General features: G+C 37.8%; 1 protein-coding gene and 1 pseudogene across 50 annotated transcripts in view; both read left to right on the top strand.

Annotated features, from left to right (window-relative positions):
- TTLL5 (tubulin tyrosine ligase like 5) overlaps window positions 1-27,238 on the top strand; it is a 349,192-nt gene that overhangs the window by 150,361 nt on the left and 171,593 nt on the right. For 26 of the 50 annotated variants that reach the window (XR_011648300.1, XM_058293031.2, XM_071213776.1 and 23 more), the window contains 3 exons: window positions 1,491-1,574; window positions 2,177-2,581; window positions 10,956-11,140. Coding sequence is in view for 49 of the 50 variants with exons in the window: in XM_058293031.2 (XP_058149014.1) it covers window positions 1,491-1,574; window positions 2,177-2,581; window positions 10,956-11,140 (674 nt within the window). In the remaining variant the exon portion in view is untranslated. The remainder of the gene's footprint in view (window positions 1-1,490; window positions 1,575-2,176; window positions 2,582-10,955; window positions 11,141-27,238) is intronic. The other 24 variants (XM_058293030.2, XM_058293027.2, XM_058293022.2 and 21 more) reach the window with 4 other exon arrangements.
- On the top strand, window positions 15,012-27,030 carry LOC131277893 (dnaJ homolog subfamily B member 6-like; annotated as a pseudogene).

Here is a 27,238-nt window from a genome sequence, read left to right as displayed (position 1 = left end):
AAAGAGGGAGACTTCTTCCCTGCACTTACAGCTATCATAGTCTAATGTGGAAACAGCCAAGAAAATTGGTCATTTAACATTTAGAGTGAGTTTTCTCAATGAAACAATGTTATTGCTTTAAAAACTGATTAGTTTCAATAGGCTAACCCACAAAGGCTTATCTAACATGTGTCAGGCATTGTGAGAGTTTGTTAGTGACGTAATGACTAGAACTGTCACAGTCCCTGACTTCATAGGTTATTGTCTGGTGGATGAAGTTGGGTAAGTGAATACAGAAGATTGATGGCAGCTCTGACAAGTTGCCAGAACCATGTTGGGGAAGGGAAGCTGAGAATTCTTCTAATGAGGTTAGGGTAGAGAAAAGGGCTCTAATCTGGGGAAGTCTGGTCCTTGGATGGGCTTTCAAATAGCAGCTTCCCGCGCCCCACACCCTCCCCTCCCCTCCCCTTCCCCCCCCCCCCCCCCCCCCCCCGGGAGTAATGAGGAAACCTTAAGAGCATGAAGTTGCAGTACCTATTTGTACAGATGGGTCATTTGAAATTTTAGGTTCATGCGTTAAAGACTACTTATATATAAGAATATCTATTCCTATCTATAGCTATCAAGGCTACTAAAGGGATAATAGGAAGGCTTCAATCAAGAAACAACGCTATGACATTTGATAGTATCTGGTCTCATTTCAAACATGAGTAAACAAGTGTGTAACAGTATTACCTCTGCTAATGGTGGTGGAGAGGAAAGAATTCATATGTCCTTATTCTTTCACCCAGTCATTGAATGCTTTTCTCAAGTTTTTGTATGATCCTAGCCCTAGAGAAAGATTTTGGAATATTTCCCAAAGTATATGATTAGCTCTGGATGTTCTGTTTCAATGTACTGTAATAGAGAAAAACTATAATTTTGTAGAGTGGATATATTAGGGACTCATGCTGGTTGAACATGCTGATCAACCTATCACAAGTAAATCTACTCAACTTACCTCAGGTAAAACCCAGGAGTTTACTGTAAAGAATTCAGAGGAGTTATAGCATCCAGGTATCAGGTCAAACTGGAACTGCTCTTTCTGAGTCTCGCCAGCTGCCCTACTCCATATATGTGACTTCTTGGCTCCAGTGTGTATAACCCCCCAGCTTGGTGTTTTAGTTCCACTGGTCTGAATTCTTGGCAGAGGCATCTGATTGCCCTGTCTTATTTTCTCTTCCAGGCATGTCCTAGCTTGTTGGCAGTACATGGATGGCTTCACTGGGTTTAAGTACCTTTCCCTAATTCAGTTAGAGGGAGCTGGGGTAGGGGATAGTTGAGAATCCTTCTGTTGGTTGCTGAAGCATCTGACTGTGGGTGTGGCAATTCTCAGAAAAGTGTGGTGGGATATGCAGTGGTTCCCAGCACTGAATATTAGTTGTGTTATATTTTGGAAGCATAATTATATAGAGAGCAATGCTGTAGCCATTGCTTAGAAGGAGAGCCTAAGCTTAAATTTCTTATTTCAGATCACCCTGAGACGATGGAGGAAGTGAAAATAAAGCAGTCCAAACACCAACAGGCAACAGAAATTCACTCTGATAAATTATCTCGTGAGTGATTTCAAACCTACATAGATTTGCTGCTCTCTGATAATCCCCTAAAAGTTAAAAAAAAAAAAAAGTAAACAAATAAAGGCAAGTTGTGAGATGTTAGATGATTCTAAAGCATAGACCATTACCCCAAAGAAGTTCTTTTTCTTTGTTCTTCCTTTATTCCTTAGAATTTCCTCTCATCTATTGATAACCTATTTCCTTTATCTTTCAGAAGTTTTCATTTTCTTAAGATTTAGAAATTCTGAGCACTTTCTTTTTTCCTTGAAGGGTGAAAAGAAAGAGGGAGAGGAGTTAGTTGTTAATGGCAAAACCTTATCCTGACATCCTCACTTTGTACTGCCCTCTCTGTTTTGTCTAGGCAGCCCAAACTCCAGCTTTTAGAAAGGTCTAAAAATAGCTCCTATATCTGTTGTTGGGTCATCTCTGGTAGGCAAAATTCATTAAGTTTGTGATGGATACTCATTAAAGTCTGCACTTTTCATGATTTTTGTTTCACACTAAGGTTATTTTGATGTTTAGAAAATGTTTACTTGATGTTTTATAAAGATGGTATATCAGTTTTTCCTAAAATGATCTTTTATTTTGTTTTGTTTTAATAGGATTTACCACTTCAGCAGAAAAAGAGGCTAAATTAGTCTATACCAATTCTTCCTCTACTTCTTTCTCTGGTGGTCCTGCTGCCACTCTTCTGCAGAAAATTCCCAACACCCATTTGTCATCTATTATGACAACCACTGATCTCCCGCCAGGGCCGGGCCACCATTCTTCTTTATCTCAAATTCCTCAAGCTATTCCCAGCATGCCTCACGAGCCAACAGTTTTACTGAACACTGTCCCTGACAATGCTTCTCCCTCCACACATCCTGGGACACAGAATGTACCAAGCCCCGCTGGCCTGCCTCGCTGTCGATCAGGCGGTTACACCATTGGCCCCTTTTCCTCTTTCCAAAGTGCCGCACACATCTATAGCCAGAAACTGTCTCGTCCCTCTTCAGCAAAGGCAGGTGAGTGAGAAAATGAAAGGCAGCCTGAAATGTCAGCTTCTCCCCAGTCCCAATAAAAAAGAATGTCATCTTTTTCCCTTGCCTTTTCTTTTGAAAGGTAAAGGGACACATGTTGTTTTGGTCTGATGTGACTAAGGAAGAGTCTTGCCTTTGGTTCAGTGGTGCTCATTCATTGAAACAAAACGAAATGGGACTTCTTTTAGGTGCTGGGGATAAAGAGGTGAATCAGACAAATCTTCTATCCACTACGAGCTTACAGTCTAGTCAAGAGAGTTCCTGTGACATAATTATAGACCTCTGAGTGTACTATATGTATTTTGTCTGATTCAAATACTTATTCCTGGCATCAGAAAAATTAATATTTTTAATTTTTCAATGAATTTAAAGTCAAGAATGATCCAAGTAAATAACCAAAGAATTCTCAAATATGGTATCTCATTTTAAATGATGTAGGTCCATATTATTGGTCAGTTTTTCCCCTTTTTTAATAACAGCTTTATTGAGATATAATTCCCATACCATAAAACTCACCCTTTTAAAATGTACAATTTAGTGATTTTTAGTATATTTGCAATTGTACAACCAACACCACCATCTAATTTTAGAACATTTTCATCATCCCCAAAAGATGCCCCATATATATTAGCAGTCACTCTCCATTTCCTTTATCCTCCTCCTCACTCCAACCCCTGGCAACCACTACTCTACTTTCTGTCCCTATGGATTTGCTTATTCTGCATATTTCATATAAGCAGAATCACAGTAGGTGGTCTTTTGTGAATGGCTTCTTTCACTTAGCATAATATTTTCAAGGGTCATCCATGTTGTTGCATATATGAGTGCTTCATTCTTTTTATTGCCAAATAATATTCCATTGAATGGACATACCATGTTTTGTTTATTCATTATCAGTTCATGGACATTGGTTTTGTTTCTATTTTTAGGTAATTATGAATAATACTACTATGAACCTTTGTGTACAAGTTTTTGTGTTGACATATGTTTTCATTTCTCTTGGGTATATATCTGGGAGTGGAATTGTGGTAACTTTATGTCATGTGGTAACTTTATGGTTCCTCTTCTTAAGAGACTTAGGAACTATTTTCCAAAGTGGCTGCACCATTTCACAGTCCCACCAGCAAAGTAAGAGGTTTCTAATTTCTCTGAATCTTTATTAACACTTGTTACTGTCCCTCTTTTTGATTTTAGCCTCCTAGCAGATGTGGAGTAGTAGTATCTCCTTGTGGTTTTGATTTGCATTTCTTTAAGGATGATAAGATGATACTGAGCATCTTTCCATGTGTTTATTGGCCATTTGTATATCTTCTTAGAGAAATGTCTATTTAAATCCTGTGCACAGTTTTTAATTGGGTTATTTGTCTTTTAATTGTTGACTTGTCAGAGTTCTATACATTTTCTGATATATGATTTACAAATATTTTTTTCCCATTTTGTTAGTTCCTGTTCCACTTTCTTGAAGCACAAAAATTTAATTTTGATGAAGTTCAGCTAATCTTTTTTTTTCTTTTTTTGTCACTTGTGCTTTTGGGTATCATGTCTAAATATCTGAGAAACCATTGACCCTAAAACAAGGTCACAAAAATTAACTTTTATGTTTTCTCCTAAGGGTTTTATACTTTAACTTCTTATATTTTAGATCTTCTATCCATTTTGAGTTAATTTTTGTGTATGGTGTGAGGTAGGGGTCCAACTTCATATATTTGCCTGGGAATGTCCAGTGACAGCACCATTTGTTGAGAAGACTTATTCTTTCCCCAATGAATTGTCTTGGCATTCTTGTAAAAATGAATTGATCAAAAATGTAAGGATTTATTTCAGGAGTCTCGGTTCTTTTCCACTGATCTGTATGTTTGTCATTATGCCAGTACAACACTATCTTGATTGCTGTAACATGTAATAAATTTTGAAATCAGCAAGTGTGATTCTTTCAACTCTTTTTTTTCAAGATTGTTTAGGCTTTTCTGGATTCTTTGCATTTTCATATTATTGTAAAGATCAGGTTGTCAATTTCTTCAAAAAAGGAAGCAGGGATTTTGATAGAGCTTGCACTGAAACTGTAGATCAGTTTGGGGAATATCTTAATATCAGTTAATTTTTTAAACACTTTAAGAATGTCCATAATAAGGTGAGTTAAAACTAAGCCATGCTTTGTAAATAGCCAGTCCACCATTTGTTAGTCAGTACCTGATTTCAAGTAAAATGGATTTTGTAATATATAGCTCAAATCAGATATGTTAAAGTGGTCCACTTTAATAAGTCATAAATATGAATATAGCATGTATGTGTGTGCTAATTCTGGGTGATCAGTGTTCCTGTGATTTGATTTTCCAAAGTCAAAAATAATAATAATGTTCTGGTTTGAACTTTTTCCCCTTGAGAGAAATTCGGTAAAATCAATGTCTTTGGTACTCTATGTTACCATAAAAACTTTTTTTTTAATCCTTCTTTTTCTTACTTTTTCCCAGAGAAGAATAGATAAGGTAAGAACCTAGTGGGTTAAAAAAAATATTTATTAATTTCTGTTGTGATTTCTTCTTTAACTTGTGGATTATTTAGAAGTATATTGTTTAACTTCTAGATGGTTGGTGATTTTCTGCTTTTGTAATTGGTTTCTAGCTTATTTCCACTGTGATGAGAGAATATATTCTGAATCATTTAAATCTTTTTAAATTTTTTGAGACTCCTTTATGGTCTACAAGAACAGAATAAAATAGTAAACAACAATAGCATATAAGGGATTGGAGTTAAATTTCTATGCTGATTGAAGAGTTTGGGAAGGGGATTAAGTTACAACTTAACCTCAGACTTGTTGAAGTAAAATGTATAATATAAACTTCAAATGTCATCACTAAAAGAAAAGACATACATAGTTTCCAAAGCTATGAGAGGAAGAAAAATGGAATGAAGAGGAAAAACCAACAACAGCAAACAAAGGATTATAGAAGCAGAAAACACCAAAAAGCAAGAAAAGAAGAAATTTAAAGCATGGTTAATCCAAGTCCAAATATATCAAGAATCAAATAAATATAAATGGATCGAGCTTGCTTGTTCAAAGATGATCAGATTGAATTTTTTAAAATCCAGTTTAGAATCATACCTAAAGTTATAGGGATACATATGGTTGAAAGCAAAAGGATGAAGAAAGAAATACCGAGTGAATATATATGGGTTGGCTACTTTAATAGATACTAAAATTACTTTAACATAAAAAACTTTCTTAAAATACAGAGAATAACTATGTAATGACAGAAGGTTCAGTTCAGCAGAAAGGTAAAACAGTTAAGTATGTGTACCTAATAAAATAACAAAAATGACAAATCTACAGATATGCTTAGTGGATCCATACAAATCTATTAATTATTAAAAGAACAAATGGATTTTTAAAAATAAGATAAAGAGGATTTAACAAGATGATAAGCTTTATCCATTGATAAAGGACTTTGCACCCAACAATTAGAGAAAACACCTTCTTACATCCTAAGCACACATGATGTAATTATAAATATGTCATGTCCTATATCTTGAAACAAGACAGCTGATTTCAGAGAATTGGTACCACACAAGTAACATTTTCTGTCAACACTGCAATTAAGTTGAAAGTCAAGAGCAAAACATTATATTAAAAATCCTGCACATATTTGGAAATTGAAAAGAGTCAGTGAAGAAATCATAATGGGAATAAATTAAAATGTTTTAGAGGGAGCAGATATGACTTTAGAAGTTAAAAAAATATATATATAAAAAATGGGAAGTGGCTGTAGCTCAAGTGGTTGAGCGCCTGCTTCCCATGTATGATGTCCTGGGTTTGGTCCCTGGTACCTCCTAAAAACAAACAAATGAAAAAAACAGTTCTCATTGGAGAGTGGATGTAGCTCATTGGTTGGGTGCCTGCTTCCCATGTATAAGGTGGGTTCATTCCCTGGTACCTCCTTAAAAAAAAAAACAAATGAAGGGGAAGGTAAGAAATGATAAAGATAAGAACAGAAATCACAGTGTTAAAAAAATAAAATGTAGTAGAAAATATCAAAGCCAAAAGTTGATTCTTTAAAAAGTCTAATAAAGTGGACAAGCCTCTGGTAAGACCCTCAAGAGAGAAGGCATCAATAAATAGTATAAGGAATGGTAGAGTAGACGTAACTAATAAAGTATAACATAAATGATAAAAAATAAATCTTATTAATTTTGTTTCAATAGAATTGAAAATTTATATGAAAAGGACAAATTCCTAAAAGAATGTAACTTAAGTGAAATTGATTCAAGAGTATATAGGGAAACGGACTTTGGCCCAGTGGTTAGGGCGTCCGTCTACCATATGGGAGGTCCGCGGTTCAAACCCCGGGCCTCCTTGACCCGTGTGGAGCTGGCCATGCGCAGTGCTGATGTGCGCAAGGAGTGCCGTGCCACGCAAGGGTGTCCCCCGCATGGGGGAGCCCCACGCGCAAGGAGTGCGCCCGTGAGGAAAGCCGCCCAGCGTGAAAAGAAAGAGCAGCCTGCCCAGGAACGGCGCCGCCCACACTTCCCGTGCCGCTGACGACAACAGAAGCGGACAAAGAAACAAGACGCAGCAAATAGACACCAAGAACAGACAACCAGGGGAGGGGGGGAAATTAAATAAATAAATAAAATCTTAAAAAAAAAAAAAAAAAAAAGAGTATATACAAGGCCTGAATAGTTCTATAGCTATTCAAATAATTGATATAGTAGTTAAAAATCTTCTCACAAAGGAAATATGAGGCCCAGATATTTTTATAGGTAAGTGCTAGCAATCTTTAAAGGAGCTGATAATTCTAATAGTTAATAAACTCTTCTAGAGATTGGGAAAGGAGAGAATACTTCTCAGCTCTTTCTGTGTGATTAGTTTAATCTTGCTAACAAACCAGTTAAGGACAGTACTGGAGAGGAAATTACAGACCAAGTTCATTTATGAACACAAATACAAAAATTCTAATCAAAATATAAGGCAGGCAAACCAAGTAACATGTAAAAGTGATAGTATACCTTGAGCAAGTAAGTCAGGGAATGCAAAAAGAGTTTAACATTAGAAAACTTGTAAGTGCCCCTTGCCATATTAACAGGTTAAAGGAGAATACCCAAATAATCATTCTTAATAGATGCAGAAAAATAATTTGATAAAATTCAGTACCCATTTATGATTATTAAGCTTAAAAACTAGGAAGAGAAGGAAACCGTCTTAATATGAAAAGGTGTATCTACCCAAAACCTACAAGAGTTATCAGGCTAAATGGGGAAATGTTGGAAGCATTCCCTTTAAAGTGAAGAAGAAGACAAGGATGCCCACTAAGATTGCTTCTATTCAGTGTTTTATTGGAGGTCAGAGTCAACATATTAAGAAAAGAAATTAAAAGCATAAGGATCTAAAGGGAAGAAATAAAATGTGCTTATTTGCAGATAATATGTTGTCTACACAGAAAACCCAAAATAGACTACAGATACACTTTTAAAGAAACTAGTTTACGGTATAGATGGCTATAAGATCAATTTAAAAAGCAATAGCTTTTCTTATTACAACAAAATGTTAGAAAACAAGTTTTTAAAAAAACATTGTTTACAATAGCACAAAAACTATAAACTACCTAGGGATAAACTTAGAACAGACTTTTATATGGAAATTTTATAAGTTTCTATTGAGAGGCATTAGAGAAAACCTATATAATGGATTAAAAAGCCATGTGCCTGGGTATGAATATCCTAAACGTTTCAGTTCTCATCAAATGGATCTCAGTTCAGTTCCAACTGAAATCTCAAAAGGTTGGTTGTTGAACTTGACGAGCTTATTCTAAAATGATAATGGAAAGGGCAAAAGGCCAAAAATAGTGAGAACCTCCTGAAGAGGAGAAGGAAGAGGAGGAAGAGGTGGAAGGGGAAGAGGATATTTAAAACCTAATATAGGAAAGTGGATGTGGCTCAAACAATTGGGCACCCGCCTACGACATGGGAGGTCCTGGGTTCAGTTCCATGTGCCTCCTAAAGAAGACAAGCAAGAGAGCAAGCTGGTGCAGCAAGCTGACGCAACAAGCTGACGCAATGAGATGATGCAGAAGAGACAGAACAATGAGACACAAGCAATTGGGCACTTCCCTCCCACGTTAGGTCCTGGATTTGGCTCCCAGTGCCTTCTAAAAAGAAGATGAATGCACAACGAACAGACACAGAGCAGGCAATGAGTGGAAACAACGAGGAGTGGGGGGAGTAATATATAAATAAAATAAATCTTAAAAAAAAAAGACTTCATATAAAGTTAGAATGAATGAGACTGTGGTATCAGCAAAAGGACAGACAGATTAACCAGTGGAACAAAATAAAAAGCCCAGCAAGAATGACACAGGTAGATGGAACTTTGTGTTTAACAGATATAGCATGGTAGATCAGTGGAGAAAGGAGGGGTTTCTTAATAAATGGCTCTGAGACAAGTGGTTATCCATAGAGGAAAAAAGTGAAATTAGATCCCTGCCCTACCATGCATAAAATCAATTCCAGATGCAAAACTTAAAACTTTGAAGTTGAGATATACGAGACCATCTTTAAGATCTTGTGATAGGGAATGAAAATGAAAACAAAAACAAAGCTCATATAAATCAATAAGTAAAAGACAACCCAATTGAAAAATGATAAAAGAAATGAACAAGCATATTGGCAAAGAGGTACACTATGCTCGATGTCATTATTAATCAGGTAAATGTAAATGAAGCCTATAGAGAGATTTTACACCCTCAGAGAAGAAATATTAAGAGGATTAATAATACTAAGTGCTAGAGAGAATGTGCATCAGTGGGAAATCTTGTATTAATATTTTGTTTCTGGGAGTGTAAATTGGTACAACCACTTTGGTATTTTCACATGAATTTGAAAATTCACATACTCTGTGACCCAAGAACTCCATCCCTTGGCATATACCTAAGAGAAGCTCTTGTATGTGTGCACTGAGAGATACATGTTTAATAGCAAAAATCTTGCCAAAAAAAAATATCCATTGGTGGAAGAATAGAAACATGAGTTGTGAATTCACATCATGGCGTATCAGACAGCAGGTAGAATGAATGAATTTCATCTATGTTTAAAAGGATGAAACTAGGAAGTATGTATTGCATACCAGAAGCAAGTTCCAGGGAACTACTACTATAGGATGCCATTTTTATAGAGCTCCAAAACAGGGAACATTAACTAGTATTTTCAGGCTTAGATCCACACACACATACACACAAATGCCTATGTAGATACATATGATAAAACTCTTTGAAGAAGGAAGGGGAGATAAAGGGTAGGAAGGAACACGTGGGTTAACATACATGATTGGTAAAGTAATTCTTAAGTAATAAGTTCACAGGTGTTCATTATAATATGCTTTGTAATTTGCACATCTGTTACAGATATTTGGCACGTATCAAATAATATATTAAACATGAAAATGTTGAAGATGTTTTCAAAGTTGTTTTTAAAGAATGATCATGGCTTTTTTTAAAAATTAAATCTAATTTTTTTAAATGATCTTTTTAAAAAGTTAATAGATCACACAGCACATTACATTAAAAAACATAAGATGTTCCCATATACCCCTCTCCCCACCCCTCCACCCCTAAGTGGCTATTTAAACATTAATAAAACAATAGAAAGGAAACCACCACCTAACAGTGTTAATAATGATGGACTTTGAGTGGTGGTCTTATGAGTGATTTTTCTCCCTTTCTTTTTCCCAGATTAAGTTTTTTCCCCCAATGAGACGTTTGACTTTAATAATCAGGAAAACTCTGAACCCTAATTTTATGTTAAATAATTTTTGCCAGAATTTCTGTGTTCAGAAATAATAGTATGCTCTGCTATCGTAATTGAAAACAGAAAATTTAATTTGGAGAGAATATAAGATTGTTACTATTTTTCCCTAAGTACATTCAATTTGACCGTTATCCCTATTTCTCTTTTGAGCTTTGAAAGAAGTATTATGGATGATTTTACAGTGGTTGCCACAGACTACTGACAAGTACAGTAAAATGACAAAAAACACAAAAATTATAATGGATTTCAAGGATACATTTTTTATTCATTAAGATTATTAAATTATAATGTAGGTTATTCCCCATTTTATATGATGAAAATTCTTTGTGAAGCTTTCTAAGTAAGCAAAAACACATTAGTAAATTCATGTAACAACTGAGTGGTAGGAAGAGTTTCTAGTGTATGATAGGATTTATTTTTATTTTGGTGAGCATTTATTGCTCCTTACATTGCCAGGCATCCCTAAGATTCAGTAAAGTATTTGTTGGCCTGTGATTTCTTTGTCAATGTCCTAATTTTTTTCAGGGCTTTTTAAGTGAGTGAAGACTTTTCTCTTTTTCAGCAGGTTCATGCCATCCAAACAAGCAACATTCAGGAGCCAAGTCGCAAAAGGAGGGAGAGGAAGGTTCTTCGTACAGCAGACGGTATAGCCAAAGTATGGTTACAGCTGAACTTCAGCGCCTAGCTGAGAAGCAGGCAGCCAGGCAGTATTCTCCATCCAGCCACATCACTCTCCTCACCCAGCAGGTATGAACAGTTTGGGGTGCTGAAGAGCTTTTTGGGATTACTGATCTTCCCATATACTGATGCTTCTTGAATGAATATTAGTTGGTTTTGAACTAAACATCAAAAGTGTTCCTTTTCATCTTTAAAGATGACTTTCTGTTACAGGTATTGCAAAGTTAAGTCTGCCACTGGTTCTGATGTATCTATTTCATGGGTAAGCAGACTTGAATGTTCAGCTGTAAATATACTTTTAAAGGACCTTTAAAATTAACTTCTTTCTTTGGTAAAATTTTCCAGAGTTCTAGTTTTATAAATCTTTCTACCAGAATGTCATAACATTATCTTTACTTTCAAAAAAAAAAAACAACTCTTCTGCCTTTCATCTCATGATCACAGGATGTTTTATGGGTACTGATTAATGAAGTAGCTTAACAAATCCTTACCTGATACATTTCATTCTTCCCATTTTACATATTGGAGAAACTGAGGCTGAAAAGGTCACCAGATCGAGGTCACTCAGCTGACTTGAATGACTGAACTAGAAATAGATATCAGGATTTTGACTCTGAGTTGTGTGTATTAACAAGCTTATAACACAGTGAAGTTAGATGAAATTTCCAAGAACTTTGTGGGTTCTCTTTGTCCTCCTTACTGTTTAACCTTAAGGTATTTAATTGGAAGTAGAAGCCATATCTTTTCTTCCTCCTTCCTTAATGCTAAATGGTGTCAAAGTCCTCCAAATGAATTATTATAATTTAACTCCCTAGTAATATTTTGCTAATATCTCTTTATGTCAGGTACCTTATTTGGTGAGAACTCTATAATGATATCAAGGCTGGAAAAAAATGAAGCTGAAAAGTTCTTCAAGTATACACTAAAAGTAGGCAACACACTGCTCCCTGGTGGAGCCCTACTTCTCTGTATAAAAATTTAGGACCAAAACTAAATTTGGTCTCTCATGGACTTGGCATCACTTCAGCCTCTTCCCAACTAAGTGAGGCAGGGACTATTTTTCTCTTTCAAATCCTAATGAAGGGAGTGGATGAGGAGACCTAATGTGAAATAGAAGGCAGAGGATCCTACACGGCAATGTTGAAACTTTAAGGGAGTTGGGTGGATAAATTTGAGTGATAGGCCACTCCAGGGAGCCAAGAGTGCCTACAACTGAAAGTAGGAGAATTGCATCCATCATCCATGTGGAATCTAAGCCCCCTCTTGATATAGATGTGGAGTGGACACGGCCATTCTAGGGTCCACAGGATGGAGAAATAGAGAATGGATTAGAGTAGACTTACTGATATTCTATTCATGAACTATTGTGATTAGTATTGAAGAAAATGTGGCATTGGTGTGGAGAAAGTGGCCATGGTGGCTGCTGGGGGTAGGGAGTGGGAGGAAGAGATGTGGTGTGGGGGCATTTTCGGGGGTTGAAGTTGTCCTGGGTGGTGCTGCAGGGACAGTTACCAGACATTGTTATGTCCTCCCATGGCCCACTGGGTGGACTGTGGGAGAGTGTGGGTTATGGTGTGGATCACTGACCATGAGGTGCAGCGGTGCTCAGAGATGTATTCACCAAATTCAATGAATGTCTCATGATGATGGAGGAGGTTGTTGTTAAGGGGGGAGGAGTGGGGTGAGGGGGGTGGGGGGTATATGGGGACCTCTTTTTTTTTAATGTAACTTTAAAAAAATAAAGACAAAAAAAAATTTTTTTTGAGTGATAGGGAGAGGAAGACTAGAATATCATGGCCATGGTAGAATGGGAAGGAATTTTCACATGTGAAGTGACTATGAGGAAGGGAGAGGGGCAGTGCTTTTGGTATTGGGTCACCAATTAGAATATATGTTTCCAATTTATAAACGAGCAGCAGGAAGCACCAATACATTAATAGATGTGCTTTAGATCATAGTAATAAAAATCCCCCATATTAGTGCTTAACATATTTTCAACTCCTATCATTTGGTGGGCTGCAAAGCTTGTAAAATGGCAAGAAGCCGATTCTTTGAAATCCAAAGTGAATGTGTCCTTATTGGAAAGTCATCTCTTTCTTTCTCATCAAAGAAGAACTTTAGTGCCCCTAAATAAAAGTCCACTGGACTCCTGTTCATTAAGGTCTGAACTTGTCTTTAGATGTCAGGCTTAACTTTTAGAGTTTGGTTAGTGCTTGCTAAAATACTGAGGGCGGTGCTGTAGTATGTAATGAGCGGGTTAGAGTTAAGAGCTGGTGTAGCCATTCAAAGATATGAGTTCTTCTGCTACTGACTAGTTGTGTGACCTTGGGCAATTCATTCAACTTTTATCAGCTTCAGAGTCTTCATCTGTTGAAGGAGAAAATACAACAGGTCATCAGTTTATATGCAAAATTTTCTTTGTAAAGTTTATGTGCCATGTACTTGTTAAATATTGTTATTTCAGCCATAAAAGCTTTCAATAATAAATGGTTTTCTTTTATTCCTTTTTTTTTTTTTTTTTTTTTGAGGTCCTAGCCAGGGCTTGAACCTGGGACCTTGTATGTGGGAAGCCAGTGCTCAACCACTGAGCTACACTGGCTCCCCCGAGTTGGTTTTTTCATCTGTTTGCTTGTTTATTTTTTGTTTTTAGGAGGCACGGGGAACTGAACATGGGATCTACCATGTGGGAAGAAGGCGCTCAACAGCTTGAGCTACATCTGCTTCCCTCAATGGTTTTGATTAGAAAAACTTGATTTGGTTTGAAAAAAGTATGTTTTTGGACAAAATACAGTATTACCAAAATGTACTATCTTATTGGGGGAACAAAGGATTTATTATTGAAACACTCAATTATGTATTATTTGGCCTCTTCTCATCAGAGAAAGTAATTCCTTAATTTTGAATTTGGAAAATTCTGCTTTTTATTGTTTTTTCTTTTTCTTTTTTGATAAACATCTAACATCAAGTTATAATGGTTTAATATAGGCTCTGGCACATTTTTTTTATTGGTCATTTCCTTTTTTTCCTATCTATATTAGAAAGGAAGTTGCCTTAGTTTCTTATTCACTGAGGCAAGTGATACAATGTCTGTAGTTTTCTGGTGAGAGATAGGAATCCAAAGAGGAAATGGTTGGAGGTTTATCTTCTCTGGTCTTCCGACATGAAAAGTTCACTTAGTTATCATCAGAGATAACTTTGTGTCCAATAATTGCTTAAGACGCTTTAGATTTCCTCTTATGTGTAATTATTTTCTGGTTTGAGTTTGGGCTTTATTTTCTCTTTATTTTTCTGATAGGCTTAATTTTAATTTTTTTCTCTCCTCCTCCCTCCCCCCCTTTTGATAAGATTAATTCTGGATACATTTATTCATGCTTTCTAATTCATTATTTTTTTGTTTTATCTTTACTAATTCCTTCCTTCTCCTTTCCTTAAGTTTAGTTTGTTATTTACCCCAGTGATGTGAGTTGGGTGCTTAATTTGTTTTCATTCACTCTCATTTTTCAATCTAGTTAAAGCTATGAATTTCCCTCTCAGCATTGCTCGAATTATATCTCATAAACTCAGTTAAATCATTTTCAGAGATTTTCTCAGCAAGGAGTTAAGGGATCTCCTACTTAATAAGGAAAGCTGCATTTTAAAATTATTTGTGCTGTTTTGGAAGATGACACCTGTAGAAAATTGAAATCCTTGAATATTAAAAAAAAAATTTTTTTTAAATTTTGCCTATAATTTCAACTGCTTAGCCCGTTAAAGCTTTTAGTGGCATTCTCTACAAAACTTTTTGTTCATTTGTTTATTTATTCATTCAAATGATTTTGTTAAGCTCTTAAGAATTTTCAGGCTTTAGTACTAAGCCATAGGGATGATAGAAGACCTAGTTCTCAGCGTGAAATAACTCACAGTCTTTGAAGTGTGAAAGCCTCATGAGCAGACAGTAATAATAGCATGGGATAAAAGGCATGGCAGAGATATTACCAGAGAGTAACTCCACAAAAGGAGCACCTAACCTAGCTTGTAGGTGGGAATGGGAAGCAGGCCAAGGCAGCCTTCTTGGAGGAGATCACAAGTAAACCCAGACACAGCTGGGCAGATTGGGTGGCAGAAGAAGGTATTGAGCAGGCTCCAGAATGAGAGCCACTATGTGTGTGCATGTGGAAGCAGCAAGCTGGTGGGTGGTATTGGAGGACAGGGTGTCAGCAGGGAGTAGCTAGGATTGAAGCTGGAGGAGAAGGCAAGGACTGATCCAGGGAGAACCTTGAAAGCCCTGTTCAGAAACTAGTCCTTCATTTCCTAGAGGATAGGGAGCCACTGAGACATAATCCCTCAGGTAAGCTGGAAGGAGGATGGATGGAGGATGAGGAAATGCCACCCCTTGTTTCTCCTTGGTCACTGGCAAAGATGCTGAGGAGCAGTGACCTAGCCAAAAGTAAAGAAGCAAAGCACTGTGATAATCCAAATTGTGATAATAATTCTTCAAGTGAACCAGAATTTACATTAGAAGCTAGACTCTTAAGAAATCTATATGTGTAAAAACAGAACCTCGTTTATCTTTCCTATTTCTGCTATAATTTAACTTCGTAGTCTAAAACACATGAGAATGTCACATTTTCCCTGCCCTGTGAGCATGGCCACTTCAGAAATGTTTGTACCAGAATGTCTTTGCTTGAAATATGGAGAAATCTATGTTCTTAATGTATGATTACTCAACAAATACTGTCCAGATCTGAAGAGAAAACAGGTCAGACTTAGTTTCTTCCCTTCGAACATGAGAGACTGGTTATCTTTTGGGGACAGGGTCCTTTGGAAATTGATATGTGAGTCCCTGAATGCAGCCCCATCTGGAAGCTGGTTGTGTGGGCCTCTTGCACCTGTCCTGGCGCAGCCTGTCGTGTGAGGCCTCACTGCCTCCGCCTCACGCCGTGCTGCTGAGGGGTGTGTTTTACACTGGCAGCACTCTGCACAGACTTAGCCATTTGTGGCTATTGCTGTTAATGAACAGAAGAATGCCGAATTAGCCCAACTTTGTGGTGAGGAGTGGGAAGTGGGGAATCAGAGGGAGGGCTTGTCCTTTCTGTGCTGCCTAGTGTGAGATTTCAGGACCCAGCTATCGTTAGGAACAACTCCAGCTCTTCCAGCCTGGCTGTTTAATCAAAGGAATAACAGCAGACCACCCAGGCGAGGGCGAGGGCTTGAACGAAAACGAATGTGCTGTCTCAGCCTCTGCTCTCCAGCCAGCCAGTGCCCAGGATGTGGCCGGCCTCTTGGAAATGTGCTGACAGATACACAGGGGGAGGAGACACTGTTCCTCCTCACATTTTTCATTTAAAAGCAGAGTAGAAAAGAAAAACTTTTATTTCTTTCATTTTCCCTTCTTATCCTGTTACCTTCGGGCTTGTCCTAGAGAAGAATATATGCTGAGATGTACAGAATGTTTGATTCACACCAATTGTCATTCACTCACTGATCTTATGCAAAGGAATTCTTCATCATTTCTTCTGCTTTAGCAGCTACCATCTTTGTCATGCTAATTTCCTCACAGTCCACACTGGGCATTGAATGAATCTCAATTTAAAAATTACAATTTGAAGGAGAAATAGGAGAGAAGAAGCTAAATGTTTTCAGTGTTTACAAATGTTCTCCAGGAAATAGGCAGATGGCCCCCAGCTTGGGCTTTTGGCACTGGAAATTTTCTTCCTGCCGCTTAGTTTATCTGGATACATTTGATCTTCTGAACATTTGTGCCTTGATTCTATGGTTGTTTTCTATTTCTTAACTCCAGTTCCTTTCGTTCTGTGTTCTTTCTTGGTAGAGAGAGCCGTATTTCTTTGTATCATACACATTCACTCTTTCCCATTTCTAGAAACAGGACAGGATAAATGGAAAAATCTTTCGTCAGTTAGACCTTGGACAAATTACTTAATCCTCTGTGCCTTGATTTCCTCATCTGCAAAATGGGATAATTTTAGTATCAGTACTAATTCTCCTGACTCCTTGGACCTCTCCGTTCTAAGAGTTAACTCTAATTGATCCTAATTCCCTAACTCTCCTGTCCCTTGAGGCTTTAAAGCTCCCACTTTCCTTAGTTCCTTTGCCTAAAATAACTTTTCTTTTATCCTGCTATACCCTCAAGCTCTTGTTTCCCCTGTATGGCCAATTTTTTTTTGAGGTAGCATATACTTGCTGCCCCTAGCTATTCCCAGCTCTACCCACCCTCTGTGATCTCTTGTAGACTGACTTCATCTCTTGGCATTTTGTCCAACTCTCTGTGAAAAGTTGCTGATGACCTTGGAATTGCCAAGTTTAGTCCACCTCTTTAATTTTCATCCCCCTTCAGCATGTGGCACTATTCTTGACCATCTCCTGCCTAAAAAGTTCCCTCTACTTGTATACCCTTTTCACTGAATACTCATTTTCTTACTGTTCTTCCTCCTGAAAATTGGATTCAGTTTTAAAAAAAAAAAAATTAAAGGCAATGGCAAATACACCTCACATATATGAAACTGGTAACAACAAAGTCATTCTGGTTGAAGATGATGAAGTGATGCTTGGGCATCTCCCACCCCTGGTCTTCCTGGGCATCTTCCAACACATCTCTGAATTTCAGGGCACAATCCTCAGAACTTTCTTTTCCTCTGTGTAGTCTCCCTTTGGGTAATTTTCCTTCTCCCATGTTTCCATCTGATACTTCTTTATGGATTTCTCCGAAATATGCATCTTTAGTTTGAACTTCTTTCCGAGTGCCAGGTCCAAATTTCCAACCACCTGCCAGACATTTCCATTTAACTGTATTCCCAGCATGCAGAATATTAAATATCTTTTGAACACATTTTGAAAATATTCAACCTATCCAATGTATCTAAAACCTATTCTCTTCCTTTCTTTTCTATCTATATTAGTGACACCGCACTTGTAGGGATTTAAGAATGGAATCTTTGATTCATCATTGTCTCTCTCCATTTCCTCATTCTTTCTGGGTCCAGGCAATTACCAAGTCTTGTTGATTCTAAATCTATAATGTTATATTTTGTTTCATTTTTACATCTACTGTACTGGCTTAAGGCCTTAATTATCTTTTACCTGGACAGCTATAATTATCTCCTCAATGGTCTCCCAGCCAGATTCCTCCTGGCCATCCTAGTCCTTACTACTAAAGGAATCTTTCTATATCACAAGTCTGGTTTCTGCCCAAGAATCTTGAGGGAGCTTCCAAGCTCATAAATATTATTTAAGCAGATTCTGGGAAGATGAAGGATTAGAAAGACATGGGGTCTTTACTCTCCCAGGAAAATAGATAGAGGACAGGCCGAAATGGCCTGGGGGAAAAATGTTCTAGGGGTTAGGACTCCAGAGGAGGGCTAGATACCACTCAGAGACGGGCACCAGGAAAAAAATCTCATTGAAATACTCTAAGTAGAAGCTGCAGATGCCCCTGCTGGTGCCCTTCCCCTACACTATGAGTGGTAAATTTTTAAATTTTCCAAACTCACGTCAGCAGCTACAGACAGAGGGGGCCACAGGGAACCACCTCCACAAGAAATGGGAAAGAGAGGGATGAAGCCTAAGGCTTATTCGCCTTTTGGTCAACAGATTTGGTCTACTGTGTCCATAAGCCCTTCCTGGCCAGAAGGGTCCACACCATTGTTTGCCTTGAGATCCAACACAGGATTAAAGAGATCTGACCTTTTCAATCACCCTCCCTACTGATTGGGACTGGTTGTTGAGGATAAAGAGGGAAGTGGAATTATTTCCTACCTGGGAAAAGGAGGGGGCTGCCAGCAAAGACTGGGGAACAGCCTCAGAGAAAGTTTGCATTGTGAGGCTCTAAATAACCTCCAGGCAGGATCCTCTGTCACTTTACTTCAGTCAGTGTTGCGGGGAACACACTCTGACCAGGCTTTAAACTGAGAGGGATGTTGAAAAGTGCCATCTGCTGACAGACCAAGGAAGTGCATGTGAGGAAAGGAGAGATGGTTTTTCCTGCCTTTATAGCCTCTTTCCCCAAGACCCTAGGAAGCAGATCTGCAACCCATTATTGGGTTCAGGGCCTGTATTTGAGCAACTGAAAGGGATAATCCTAAAGATCTAGAACAGGTTGAACCAAGACTCAAAGAATGTCATTAACACACAGCCTTCAGCCACTAAATCCCTAGGAAAGAGAGAGAAATTGAGCATCGGAGTAAACTCACTATCACAATCAGATGCCTCAACATCAGCAAAAAATTACAAGCCCTAAAAGAAAATGAAATAAATGACCCAAGCAAAGAAATATGTAAGAGCTCCAAATGAGACTCAGGATTAGAGACAACTAATCAATAAGATTCATACAAATTTCCAAAATCAAATTAATGAGCTGAAAGATAATATGCCTAAAGAGATAAAGGACTTTAAGACGACATTGAGCAAGCATAAAGAAGAGTTTGAAAACCTGAATGAAAAAGTAACAGAGCTCATGGGAATGAAATGCATGATAGGTGAAATTTTAAAAAACTGCTTTTTGACTTTGTATAAAAGGGGAAAATGGAAAGGACAAGTGAGTTTATACGGCTATGAGTCTCCAAAAAAGACTCGGGAGGTCATTGGAGGGGTCGACTTACGCACACCTCAGCAGGGTACCAGAGACAGCCAAGATAGATGGAAACCTAGGTGCTGGTTCTCCTGAGGGCTGCTGAGACCCACAGGTCCTATGGTCATGCCAGATGGCTCTGGAGTTCAGGGCCATGTCAGTTAGCCCTACTTTGGAGTTTGTGTTCCTGGGTGTGATGGAGCTGGACTCAGATACAACCTCGACCTTTCTACACATGCCTCTTCTGTTACTTTTACTGGACCTGTGGTTGGCATTTGGGTTGGTGTATACTCAGGAAACCTGAATCTCTGGACTGTCCATGTGACAGCCAGGCCCTAGGCCTCAGCAGACTTGCGGCTCCTACCCTCTGGTTTGTTGGACTTACCCTGGCCAGCTGACAGGGAGGTGAAGAGGGTCAGCCACCACACTAGGGAGCAAAGAGTGCCTATAGCTGCAAGCAGGAGAATTGCATCCATCATCCATTTGGAATCTAAGCCCCTTCTTGATGTAGAGGGGGACTGGACATAACCATCCCAGGGTTCACAGAATGGAGGAATAGAGTATGGATTAGAGTGGACTTACTGGTCTTCTGCTGGGGAACTATTGTGATTAGAAAGGGAAGAAATTGTAGTAGTGATGTGGAGAGGGTGGTCACAGTGGCTGCTGATGGTAGGGAGACAGAAGAAGAGATATGGTGTGGGGGCATTTTCAGGATTTGGAGTTGTCCTGGGTGGTGCTGCAGGGACAGATGCTGGACACTGTGTGTCCTGCCATGGCCCATAGGTGAACTGGGGGAGAGTGTGGACTACAATGTGGACCACTGTCCATGTGGTGCAGCGGTGCTCCAGAATGTATTCACCAGGTGCAGTGGATGTGCCGCGATGAGGGAAGAGGTTGTTGATGTGGGAGGGGTGGGGTGGGGGGGGTATATTGGGACATCATATTCTTTGAATGTAACATTTAAAAAGAAAATAAAGAAGGAAAAAACATTAGAGGCATATAACTGCAGCCTTGAAATGATAAAAGAAAGAATAAGCGATAGAGAAGACAGAAGAGCTAAAATTGAAGATAGAATAACAGAGAAAGAAAAGAATGAAAAAAATTAAGCAGGGGCTCCAGGAGTTGAATGATAACGTGGGGAACAACAATACACATGTGCTCCAGAAGGAGAAGAGTAGGGGAAAGTGACAGAAAGAGTACTTGAGGATGTAATGGCTGAAAATTTCCCAACTCTCTTGAAAGAAATGAATTTATATGTCCAACAAGCACACAGTACACCAGTCAGAATAAATCCAAGGGAGAAAAGAAAGCATGAGGAATCACTGCCACTGCCTCCACCAGCACCAGCTGTGACAGAGCTCAGAGGAGACTATGGGCCTCACTGCCCAGCCTCTCCTCTCTCCTGCTGCTGGCTGCCAACCTTCTCAGACTTGTTTCAACCATCTGTTAAAACATGGTGGATTATCATGATGTTCTAGGTGTGTAGAGACATGCCTCAGCCAAGGATCTTAAAAGGGCATATCATAAATTGGCACTGAACTGGCACCCTGAAAAAATCCTGAGAATGAAGAAGCAGAGAGAAAATTCAAACAAGTACCTGAGGCATATGAGGTATTATTAGATCCTAAAAATTGGGACATCTTTGACAAATATGGCAAAAAGTATTAAATGGTGAAGATGGAGGTGTAAATCATTTTGACAGTCTGCTTGAGTTTGGCTTTACATTCCGTAATCCAGATGATGTCGTCAGGGAATTTTTTGGTGGAAGGGACCCGTTTTCATTTGACTTCTTCAAAGACCCATTTGAAGAGTATTTTGGATATTGAACAGGCCTCTGTGGAACCAGAATCAGAGGCGTAGGGTCATTTTTTCTCTGCCTTCAGTGGGTTTCCATCCTTTGGATATAGGATTTACTTCATTTTGATACAGTATTTACTTCATTTGGTTCACTGGAGCATGGGGGCCTTACTTCATTTTCTCCAACGTCTTTCGGTGGTAATAGGATGGGCGACTTCAAATCTGTATCAACTTCTACTAAAATAGTTAATGGCTGAAAAATCACAACAGAGAATTAAGAATGGTTAAGAAACAATAGAAGTTGAAGAAGATGGTGAGTTAACTCCTTAAAAATAAATGATAAGGAGCAGCCACTACACTTGGATAACAAGTAATTTAACGCATTCATTTAACAGGAATGTTAAACCATGGAAAGTACCAGTTGAGGATTCACAGGAACATTTTTTTGAAGATTTCAAATGAACTCTACTTTCAGTATAAATGTATCTATTATAAATGAAGTATTTTTAAATCGCTTGTTGTAACATCTGATTGTCACACAATTTCTTTTGTAAAGATTTATTTTTTATTTTTCTCCCCTCCCTGTTCCCCCCCCCCCCCCCAGTCATTTACTCTCTATGTCCATTCGCTGTGTGTTCTTCTGTGTGTGCTTGTGTTCTTGTCGGTGGCACTGAGAATCTATGTCTCTTTTTTGTTGCGTCATCTTGCTGCATCAGCTCTCCGTGTGTGCGGTGCCACTCCTGGGCAGGCTGCACTTTCTTCGCATGGGGTGGGGCTCCCCTGTGGGGACACCCCTGCATAGCACAGCACTCCTTGAGTGCATCAGCACTGCGCGTGGGCCAGCTCACCACACATGTCAGGAGACCCTGGGTTTGAACCTTGGGCCTCCTGTGTGGTAGGCGAACACTCTATCAGTTGAGCCAAATCCACTTCCCACTTTTGAGTTTATTGTTGGGACCACATTAATAGGAACATTTTTTCCTTTTGTCTAAAATTGTTGTAAATTTCTGTGTACACTTTGCTTTTTCATTAAACTTAATCCAAGGTGAACTGATATTCTTTTAGTAGTGCTAGGACAAAATTGTACACTAACACCAGCATGGATCTTGCTCTTTCCATTTTGTTTGAAATATAAACCAAGTAGTTTCAGTCTGCTGTGAAATTAACATTGCCAGGATGAATCTTCTACAAAAATAATTTCAATTTTTTTCAGTATTTAGTAACAAAATATATTAATACATTAATGGTGAAACATTTCTGATTTAATATAAATTAAGGTATTTTCTAGTTGTGCATGAATGCTGGCAACATAGTAATTTTTTACAATTATTTAAATATATAATGTTAAGCTTAGGTTTATGAAAATTAAAGCTGGCAAACTAGGTCTTTGTCATTTGCTTTTAAAAAAAAAAAAGGAAAGAAAAGAAATGCCAATGTGTTTGGTGCATTCTTTCAAAAAAATAAAAAAATAAATCTGAATACACCTACCCCAAGATACATAATACTTAGCATGTCAAATGTCAAAGATAAAGAGAAAATTCTAAGAGCAGCAAGGGAGAAGCAAACCATCACATACAGGGATGCCCAGTAAGACCCCTAAGACTAAATACACATTTCTTATCAGAAACCATGGAGGCAAGAAGACACGATATAATTAGGATCCTGAAAGAGAAAAACTAAAGCCAAGAACTCTTTATCCAGCAAAATTGTCCTTCAAATATGAAAGGAAATTTAGAATATTCACAAATAAACAGAAACCAAAAGAGTTCATAAAAAAGAATCCATTTTTGCAGGAAGTATTAAAGGGAAACTTACAGCCCAAATGGAAAAAAAAGAAGAGAAAGGCTTGGAGGAGAGTGTAGAAGGCAAGAATAGTAGAAAGGATAACCAAAAGAGTAAAAATATAGATGAAAATAAGATATTACATATGAAAACCAAAGAAATAAGATGTTATAAGTAAATGTATTTATAGTAATATCACTGAATGTGAATGTATTACACTCCCTAATCAAAAGATAGAGGCTGACAAAATGGATTTAAAAAAAAAAACGTGAACCGTCCATATATGCTGCCTATAAGAGACTCAACTTAGACCCAGAGATACAAACCAGCTAAAAGTGAAAGGGTGGAAAAAGATACTCCACACAAACAGCAACCAAAAAACAGCAGGGTAGCTATACTAATATCAGACAAAACCAACGTTAAATGCAAAAAATTTACAAGAGATACAGAAGGTCATTATATATTAATAAAAGGGACAATCCACCAGGAAGAAATAGCAGTGATAACTATCTGTGCACGAAAACAGGGTGACCAAAAATACATGAGGCAAACTTCGGCAAAACTGAAGGGAAAAACAAACATCTCTATAATAATTATAGGAGACTTCAACACACCACTCACATCTTAGATAGAACAACTAGAAGATCAACAAGGAAACAGAGAAATTGAACAATATGATAAATGAGCTAAACCTAACAGATAGATGCAAAACATTGCATCCCAAATCAGCAGGTTATACATTCTTCTCAAGTGCTCATGGATCTTTCTCTAGGATGGACCACATGTTAGGTCACAAGTCAGGTTTCAATAAATATAAAAAGATTGAAATTCTATGAAGCACCTTCTCCGATCATAGTGGAGTGAAACTGGAAATCAATAAAAGATGGGAAAGAAGAAAATCTGCAAATGTGTGGAGGCTAAACAACACAGTCCCAAACAATCAGTGGGTGAAAGAAGAAATTGTAAGTGAAATCAGTAAATACCTTGAGAATGAAAACAAGAACATAACTTACAAGAACTGATGGGATAGAGCAAAGGCAGTGCCAAAAGGGAAATTTATAGCCCTAAATGCCTGTATTACAAAGAAAAATGAAGTTGAAAGCTTTCTTTCTAAGAATGGGAACAAGACAGGGAGGCCCACTGTCACCACTGTTACTGAATGTTGTGCTAGAAGTTCTAGCTAGAGTAATTATACAAGGGGGAAAAAAAGGCATCCAAGTAGGAAACGAGGAAGTAAAACTCTTACTATTCATGGATGACATGATCCTATATTTAGAAAATTCTGAAATGTTTACAGAAAGCTACTTGAGTTAATAAATGAGGTCAGTAAAGTGGCAGGACACAAAATCAGCAGGCAAAAATCAGTATGCTAGTATTGAACAATCTGAAGAAGCAATCAGAAATAAAATTCCTCTTACAGTAACAACAAAAAGACTAAAATTCCTAGGAATCATTTTAACCAAAGAAGTACAGGACTTATATCTATATTCAGAAAACTATAAAACAGTGCTAAAAGAAATCAAAGAAGACTTAAACAAACTGAAAGACTTTTCATGTTCATGGATTGGAAGACTAAATTTCATGTAGATGTCAATCCTACCCAAATTGATTTATAGATTCAATGTAATACTAATCAACATTCCAACAGCCTACTTTACAGAAATAGAAATATTTATTTGGAAGGGAACGTGCACCAGAATAGCCAAAAGCAGTCTTTAAAAAAGAGTGATGTGCAGGGGCTTTCACTGCCTGACCTTGAAACATACTACAAAGCTACAGTTGTGGTGGTGGTGGTGGGGGGGGGGGGGTTGGAAACGGATGTAGCTCAAGTGGTTGAGCACCTTCTTACCATGTATGACATCCTGGGTTTGATGCCTGATCCTATTAAAAAAAAAAAGCTACAGGTCAAAACAGCATGGTAATGGCATAAAGATAGACACATCGATCAGTGGAATAGAATTGAGAGTCCAGAAATAAACCCTTATCTCTAAGGCTGTTTTTGACAAACCTACCAAGTCCATGTTACTAGGACAAAGTAGTCTCTTCAACAAATGGTGCTAGGAGAACTCGATATACATAACCAAAAGACTGAAAGAGGACCCCCATTTCACTCCCTATATAAGAATTAACTCAAAATGGATCAAAGACCTAACTATAAAAGCCAGGACCATAAAATTATTAGAAAACATAGGTGTAGGTGGTGGTTTCTTGGATCTTACACTGAAAACACAGGCAACAAAAGGAAAAATAGATAAATATACCTCCTCAAAATTAAACACTTTTGCACCTCAGAGGATTTTGTTAAAAGGGTGAAAAGGCAGCCAACTTAATGGGAGAAAATATTTTGCAATCACATATCTGATATGGGTTTAATATTTATGACATATGAAGAGATGCTGCAACTTAACAATAAAATAAAAAGACAAACCACCCAATTAAAAAATGGGCAAAGAACTTGAATAGACATTTGTCTAAAGAAGAAATACAAATAGAAAAAACATGAAAAAATGGTCAACATCACTAATGATTAGGGAAATGCAAATCAAAGCTACATTGAGATATCCTTTTGCACCTATTAGAATGCCCACTATTGGAAAAGACAGTGTTGGGAGGACGTGGAGGGATAGGAACATTTATTCACTGTTGGTGCGAATTAGAATGGTTGGTGGGAATTAGAAATGTACAACCACTGTGGAGGACTGTTTGGCAGTTCCTAAGGAAGTTAAGTAAAGATTTACCAAGTGACCCAGGAATACCACTACTAGGTATATAACCAGAAGAACTGAGAACAGTGACACAAACAGATATCTGCACACTGATGTTCATAGTGGCATTATTCACAATTGCCAAAAGATGGAAACAACCCAAGTGTCCGTAAATGGATAAAGAAACTGTTGTATACACACGATGGAATATTATGCACCTGTAAGAAGAAATGAAGTCATGAAGCATATGACAACATGGACCAACTGAAGGACATTAGGTTGAGGAAGCAAGCCAGATACAAAAGGACAAGTACTGTATGGCTGCACTACTATGATCTAAAGTTTTGTGTAAACTCATGGACTTAATGACTAGAATATGGGTCACCAGAAAACAGAATAAGGTTAGAGAATGGAAAGCTGAGGGTTAACTTGTACAGAATTGGTAAAAAGGTTGTTTATCTTTGGAAATGAATAGAAAAGGTGAAAGCACAACATAGTGTTTGTAACTAGCAGTGCTGTTATATGGGTATGACAGTGGTTAAAAGGGAAAATCTAAGGTCATGTATATTACCAGAAGGAAAGCTAAAAAATATAACATGGGAGTGTATAGCATAGTAAAACCTCATGTGAATATGAATATGGGTAATACTGCATTTTTGACTGTTTTTCTTTGAAACTGAACACATGTATGTTAATGGTACTAGATGTTAATACCAGGCCAAAAAACCCATTATGCTAAGGGAAAGAAACCAGACACAATGAACTACATATTTATATAATCTACTCCATTTATATAAAAATGTAAATTTAAATCAATTTATAAAGGTGGAATTAGATTAGTGGTTATATAGAGCTGGGGAAGGATAGAGGATTGCTAGGTGACTGCTAAGGACTATGGAGTTTTCTTTGTGGAGTAATGTAATCCTAAAAAAATTTTTGGTGATGAATGCACAGCACTGTGATTATACTAAAAGCGATTGATTGTACACTTTGGATAGATTGCATGGTATGTGAATATATCTCAATAAAATATACACAAATCCAGCTCCAGACAACTTCTCCTACCTCCACTTCTTCCCATCACAGATGTGTTTTTGTATAGCTTTACCAGAAGTTCAGCTTTTCTTTCTTTGCCTTAGTTTATGCTGTCTTCTCCTAGAAAATGTTTTCCAGATACCACTACAGACTCACCTGTCCCTCCAGGCTCAGTGTAGATATCACTTCACACATATGAATGCGGTGTCAAGATAGCTGTCTCCTTTAATGGACAGTAAGCTTCTTGAGGGCAGAGTCCTTTGGTGCTTCAGAACCTGACACATA

The sequence above is a fragment of the Dasypus novemcinctus genome, chromosome 3, assembly GCF_030445035.2.
Source record: "Dasypus novemcinctus isolate mDasNov1 chromosome 3, mDasNov1.1.hap2, whole genome shotgun sequence".
Classification (NCBI taxonomy): domain Eukaryota; kingdom Metazoa; phylum Chordata; class Mammalia; order Cingulata; family Dasypodidae; genus Dasypus; species Dasypus novemcinctus.
The sequence above is the reverse complement of the archived record's forward strand: the minus strand, read 5'-3'. Positions and strand labels throughout refer to the sequence as shown.